The sequence below is a fragment of the Galeopterus variegatus genome, unplaced genomic scaffold (genome assembly GCF_000696425.1).
Source record: "Galeopterus variegatus unplaced genomic scaffold, G_variegatus-3.0.2 Scaffold3357, whole genome shotgun sequence".
NCBI classification, from domain to species: domain Eukaryota; kingdom Metazoa; phylum Chordata; class Mammalia; order Dermoptera; family Cynocephalidae; genus Galeopterus; species Galeopterus variegatus.
In genome coordinates this window covers 77,461-84,326 of record NW_007729468.1, presented here as the reverse complement: position 1 = coordinate 84,326, position 6,866 = coordinate 77,461, and the positions used below count along the sequence as shown (strand labels likewise).

General features: G+C 40.8%; 1 protein-coding gene across 1 annotated transcript; it reads left to right on the top strand.

Annotated features, from left to right (window-relative positions):
• Positions 1–678: 678 nt before the first annotated feature.
• Positions 679–6,333, top strand: P2RY1 (purinergic receptor P2Y, G-protein coupled, 1). Its single transcript, XM_008584740.1, has 2 exons — positions 679–1,844; positions 4,013–6,333. Exon 1 carries the CDS (start codon positions 697–699, stop codon positions 1,816–1,818), a length of 1,122 nt encoding a protein of 373 aa, XP_008582962.1. The 5' UTR covers positions 679–696; the 3' UTR covers positions 1,819–1,844; positions 4,013–6,333.
• The last annotated feature ends 533 nt before the right edge of the window (positions 6,334–6,866 follow it).

Sequence of the window (6,866 nt, the reverse complement as noted above, 5' to 3'; positions counted from 1 at the left end):
CCCGCCCGGCGGGCTCGGCCGAGGCACGCCCCTGGCCTCCCCGCGGCGTGCGACTCGCCCGGGTGCCCAAACTCCGCCCACCCCCGCGGGGAGCCCTGCTCTCCTGCCTGCCCTTGCACTTGGGACTCGGTCGGGCCTCAGGAAGGGCTCCGAGCTGCGGCCACGCGCGCTCCGATGGCCCCCAGATGCTGAGCGCAGGGTGGGCGGAGGGAGCGGCGCGGCAGCCCGAGGACGGTCTGCTTACTTCCAAGGCAGGAAGGAGGAAGATGCGCGAACGAAGTTGATCTTCGGGGGAAGGAGACCGGGGAGCACCCTCCCGTCGCCGGAGCGCCGCGGAGCGAATTTGACTCGACCTCGCTGCGCCTCGAGCGCGCTCTGCAGCGCGGACCCGCGGCCCCTCGGGAAAGCGCAATCGGAAAGTTGCCGGCGGCGGTGCCCTGCGCGCCCTGTTGTGTAACCTCGGCGCTGCCAGCCGGACGGGGAAGTTGCCGGCCCCGGGCGGATTTCATGGCCCGCGGCGCACGCGGGGCCAGAGCCGGCGTGGGTGAGTCCCCGCGCGTCCGCTCCCGCAGGGACCCCCCGAGCCCGCTCCTTTCTGCTCGCCGGCTTTTCCGATGCTCGCTGCTCCCCGTGTCGCCGCCGCCCTCTCGCCGCCGCTTGCCCCTCGGAGGCGCAGCTTAAGTCGGGGAGGAGAGAATGACCGAGGTGCTGTGGTTGGCAGTCCCCAACGGGACGGACTCTGCCTTCCTGGCCGGCCCGGGCTCGCCATGGGGGAATAGCACGGTCGCCTCCACCGCCGCCGTCGCCGCCTCGTTTAAATGCGCCCTGACCAAGACGGGCTTCCAGTTCTACTACCTGCCGGCTGTGTATATCCTGGTGTTCATCATCGGCTTCCTGGGCAACAGCGTGGCCATCTGGATGTTCGTCTTCCATATGAAACCGTGGAGCGGCATCTCCGTGTACATGTTCAACTTGGCTGTGGCCGACTTCTTGTACGTGCTGACTCTGCCAGCCCTCATCTTTTACTACTTCAATAAGACGGACTGGATCTTTGGGGATGCCATGTGCAAACTGCAGAGGTTCATCTTCCACGTGAACCTCTACGGCAGCATCTTATTCCTGACGTGCATCAGCGCGCACCGGTACAGCGGCGTGGTGTACCCGCTCAAGTCTCTGGGCCGGCTCAAGAAGAAGAACGCGGTGTACATCAGCGTGCTGGTGTGGCTCATCGTGGTGGTGGCGATCTCCCCCATTCTCTTCTATTCGGGCACCGGGGTCCGGAAAAACAGGACCATCACCTGCTATGACACCACCTCAGACGAGTACCTGCGAAGTTATTTCATCTACAGTATGTGCACGACCGTGGCCATGTTCTGTGTCCCCTTGGTGCTGATTCTGGGCTGTTATGGATTAATTGTGAGAGCTTTGATTTACAACGACCTGGACAACTCGCCTCTAAGGAGGAAATCGATTTACCTGGTGATTATTGTACTGACTGTTTTTGCTGTGTCTTACATCCCTTTCCATGTGATGAAAACAATGAACTTGAGGGCCCGGCTGGATTTTCAGACCCCAGCAATGTGTGCGTTCAATGACAGAGTTTATGCCACTTATCAGGTGACAAGAGGTCTAGCAAGTCTCAACAGTTGTGTGGATCCCATTCTCTATTTCTTGGCGGGAGATACTTTCAGAAGGAGACTCTCCCGAGCAACCAGGAAAGCGTCCAGAAGAAGTGAGGCAAATTTGCAATCCAAGAGTGAAGACATGACCCTCAATATTTTATCCGAGTTCAAGCAGAATGGAGATACAAGCTTGTGAGGGCACAGGAATCCCCAAATACCATGGTAGGATGCTTAAAAGAGCCACGTGCTTTTTTTCTGCTTTAAGTAAACTAACTAGAAGCAAGTTTAGAGAAAATTCAAACCAAGAAAGTAGTTGAGCTAAAAAAAAAAAATGTAGAAATGACCACATCCACACTTACCTTGTTTAGGTTTGCTTTGAAACTCTCCTTTTATTGTCTGACTAGAAGTATATATAATAAAATAATGCTATCTAGTTCAACGTTCACTTTCTCTTCTGCCTTTAAAATTTACAAGCTTTTCTGTGTAAAGTGTGTGTGCACATTAGTACTGGAGTTATTTTGATATTAATAATTTCTCCAAGAAAACTAGGCACCTGAAACTTGAGTTTGTGATTTGTCTAATCTTTACTATTTTTAATAATCTGTGGTAGGAACAAATGGAAAATCCACATTCTCAAAAATGTTTAGTATCGTATAACAACATATTAAACTCAGTTCATTCAACACCAGATGAACAGATTTCCAAGCTCGATGTCTTTTCTGGTGTCTTATAAGCATAGATAGTAGCTGAGTTTCTTTGGGGAATTGAATAGAAAAGTAAAGTTAATGAATTTAAAAGCCAACAGTGATTATTTTCCAGTTATTTCTGGAAAACTGCTCATTATATGTTGGTTGCTAAATGTTGTGGGAAGCCTGCATATATTATCTTACTGGTAAAATACCTTCAAAGTAATCAAAGTGCATGTATTTTCTTTGTAAACACCATAAACTCTCTTAGACTTCCTGTGATAAAGAGCATTTACTTGCCCTGCTGCTGTGCAATGCCTTAGGACTTTGTGTTCCAGGACAAGTACTTACTCACATCTGTAAAAACAATTTTTAAAAAATCACAGCTATATTAAAAACCAAAGTTTGAATAAGGTTGAATAACTGTTAGCCGGTTGAGGGATACTGGGCAGGAGGATAGTATTTTCAGAAGGGGGTGTTTGACCATCATTCACAATATGTAGCCTACAAGTATACTCTTAGATGTATGAGGCAACTAGGAATGGGGAGAAGACATTTTAGAATAAGGACTTTGGTTTAAATTAAAATCATGCTGAAAAACACTCTTTTTGTTTCTTCAGAGTGCTTGAAAACATTAAACGCAATATGGAAAGAAGGAGAAGTAGGCAGAATTTGTACAGGTTGTGTTGATAGAATGGGGAAGCTGTAATCCTTTAGTGAATCTTACGTTCGAATATTTAAAGAAAAAAACATATGGAAAGAGAAATATGGAAAATTAAATTTAAGTACTTAAGATACCACAGCACTGAAAAGTAAGCTGTAGAAAGTACTAATCAAACTACTAATAGTTAAAGAGAAGACTACTGGTTAGTGTTTTCTTTTATATTTATTCTCTGCCAGGCATTAATGAAAATTTTGTGTGATATTTCAACAACTGTAATAATAATCTTCAATGATATTGAATTGCTACATTTCTAGCCCTTGAAATGGTCAAATTCTATATAATTAGAATAATGAGGTAAGGTTAACACAATTAATAACCCCAAAGAAACCCCAAAATAAATCCAGTGTCAAAGGAATTTTTAGGTGTGAAAGCTAGCCCCCATAAAGCTGTCATTGTAGTTTGCAACTGATGGAAAACTAACTTGTCTGAAAACATCTTATAAGTAAAGAAATGTGAGCTGTATGTAAGATAAGAAAGAACCTTAGTGCCCTTTGGGACATAATGACAGGAAATTCAGGGCTTGATTTAAGTTCTTACAATGCCCAGGTAGATGGAGGATTTGTGAGATCTTCAGAGTTGTTTTAATTTACCCAATCTCTGACCACCAAGATCAATGAAGAAAATCTGTGTTTGGCTTTCCTAAACAGTGGGGTTTTTTACATGTTAAGGCTTAGTGCATAAGATTATAGAAACCAAATCAAGGAGAAACCTATGACACCTCCTTTTGAGGAAAGAGGGTTAGCAAAGTTTTCACTTGATCAGGCTCATACAATGTGGTCTGTTTTAGAATCCTAAAAGACAAAATCTAAAATATATCATTACTGTATTGACTCTGTCAAATGTATGTTCAGTGAGACAATATCAGTATCATTAAACTGACCGAAATGGAAATTCCAGAGCCTGTACCATACTTGAACTCACAGCCTGATGGTAGACATGTCTGTATTTCCTCACCATTTACTTTAGTTTTCTCCTTTTAGGTCTCAGGATGCGCAGCCTGGTTTAGAGTATGTGTTAAGTACATTGTTTCAGCTTCCAGAGAACTTTCTTTGGGAGTGTGGATCCAGTAAGGCAGTGGACAGTGACTACAAGTGCCCTTTTACTACTTGGCATGTTCCTTCCAAAGTGTTTCTTTAGCTGCATTCACCACATAGTGGACAACAATGACATGTGAATGCATGCTAAACAGTGACGAGAATGATCTTGCCAACTCCTTCCAGGCCAAAAGTAGTCTCTGGAAGATCTGTGCCAATATACAGAGGGTCAGGAGGAAGCCGTGATCTATTGGCTGAACAGTTGGTTCATGCCATAGGACGATATGAGTTAGTATTTTAATAGTAAAGGCAGAAATCTGTTGGCATTGGGATGAAATAACAGCCAAAATTGTAGAACTTATCGACTAAATTTTACAATACAAAATATTTTAATGCCAAGTTCAAGGTATTTTATGGCTTACGAATTGACATCTTTGATTTTTGGAACATCAATTTGTGCTTACATTGAAAAAATAAAAAGACAAACTAAGAAGAAATAGAGCATGTGAGTCGGAATTCAGAGTTAAAACCATGACGTTGCCACTCCACTAGCTGTTGGATTCTCGACCCTTTCAAGACCACTCTTCATGGATTGAGAAGGTGGGGCATCCATTTGTTGGGGCTTTAGGGGATGTGGTAAAGCAAGAAAACTAGACAGCCAGGAATGCATGAAATCTGCCACTGTATTTTCCAAGACTTTTCAATCTAGTTTGGCTAAAAAAATCTTACAAGATTGGTTCATCAATTGTGATGTGGACCTGTGACCTATAAGTCTTCTCCATCTACTCAGACAAGATGCTAAACTGTCTCTGGATACTACAGATGTCAGTGCATAAAGCAGCTGGAATTCAGTTAGTGACAGTACTTAAATGTGTGATACTAGTTAGGATCTATTGAGGCTTTAACTTTGCTGGTCAAATTTTTGTAACTATCATAATAGTATTTATTGATGAAACTCACAGTTCTTCAGTTGTACAGATTGAAAAACTTTCTTGAAAGATCCAACATACTGATGTAAATTATATTTATTACAATGTACAATATTAATGTCACACTGGTATATTTTACATAATATATGATACATATATAAAATGAGAGTTATGTGTTATGTTGCTTTTCAAATACGAAAATCTTGAAATGTTTAAATCTTCAGAGTTTTTTTGGTCTAAGATATGAAAATCTGTTTCATGATACAAGTGATTAATTTTCTCCAGAAATGCTTTTGCATGTTTACCTTTTTATTTAGGATTTTTCTCACTATTTGGTGTCAGACTATCATAAAATGAATAGTGAATATAAAATATATTAGTCAGACTGGGTCTTGTATTGGCTACATTTTATATACATCATAGGAAAGTTCATATTGTCTTAAGGTTTGGAATTGTGCCCCCAAATACGGTCATAGCTTCCATTTCCAAATGCCAAAGGCTGGTCTTATAATGGGATGGGCATTATAGGTACAGGATTAGAATTTAAGAGCTTTAGGGAGATGGGGAGAGGCAGTAGGTGCAGTTACTGCTCTCACTTTAACTTACGTTTTTGCATTGTGTTTCATCTTAAGGTAAAATAGTGCACTCTTAATTTTTTAAGATGGAGTTTTAAGTAACATTAAGTAACACTACCAGCAATTCAACACTCTTATTGATTTTAGTCTGTTTTCTTTATTCAGTTGGTAACTTTAATTCCAAGTTTTGTAGTGATAATTGTGTATTTGGCTGCTGAATTCTGTTACAGTTTTTTATTCTGTTGTATGTTGTATTACACACACCATCACAAATTAATATGAAGGGGAATACATGTTACTTGTCAAAATTTGTGAATTTGAATTGTAGTATGTTTTAGTGCTTTTCCAAAAAATGTTTATTTTTATATTACAGTGATTTTAATATAGATAATTGAACTAGATTTCTTTGTGATTAATATTGCCATTGATTGAGCGATATGGAAACAGTGTTACTTGACATTTTGAGTTTTCTCAGGTTTATCTAAATCAGTGGTAGCTTAATGAAATCCAGAGTAATTGTGTAATTGTGTTTTTAGTAAAAAGAAAGTACATTTCTTATAATACTATAGTATTGTTTGCATGCAGGAATATGCAAAAATATTGTGTGTGTGTGTATGTGTGTGTGTGTGTCTGTCTAAGCATGGCAGCCAACTTTGTATCTGCTATTAATAGTAACAGCAGAACTTCCTAATTGTGGTCACTAGAATTGTACTTACCGTAGACAATTAAAACTGAAAAAGACTCAATAAAATTATGAAACATAGTTCGATGTCTTTGATGTTATTACAGTGTTAATACTCAAAGGTTTCCCCAAATTTTAACACATAATGTTATACAGACTGGCAAGTACTGTAGAACACATTGAACTAACTTACATATTTTTAAAGGTACAGACTGGACTGGAAAAACTATAGTGTTAAGGAAAGGATTGTGGTGCAAGATAATTGATAAGATTATCACTATTTGATATTTAATTACCAATGGGGACGTGATCTAATTCTTTAAAGCAAACTACTGAATGCTTTACATTACATATACCTTATTTCTCATACTAGTGTTTTGTGTTTAGTGTTGGCTGTAATCTTTTCTTATGTAATTTTTAATCCATGGAGGTAATCATACTAATAATCTTTTGTGGTTTCTATTTATTAGCCTACATTGCCTGGTTCCTCCAGGTATGTTTAAAAAAAATGTATCTGGTGCTGCAGTGAAAACAGTGTATAATGGAATGGAAGCATGCTTAAAGAATTACCTTATTTTTCTCTGTGGAGAAGGTAAGTGCACAATAGTCCTGTG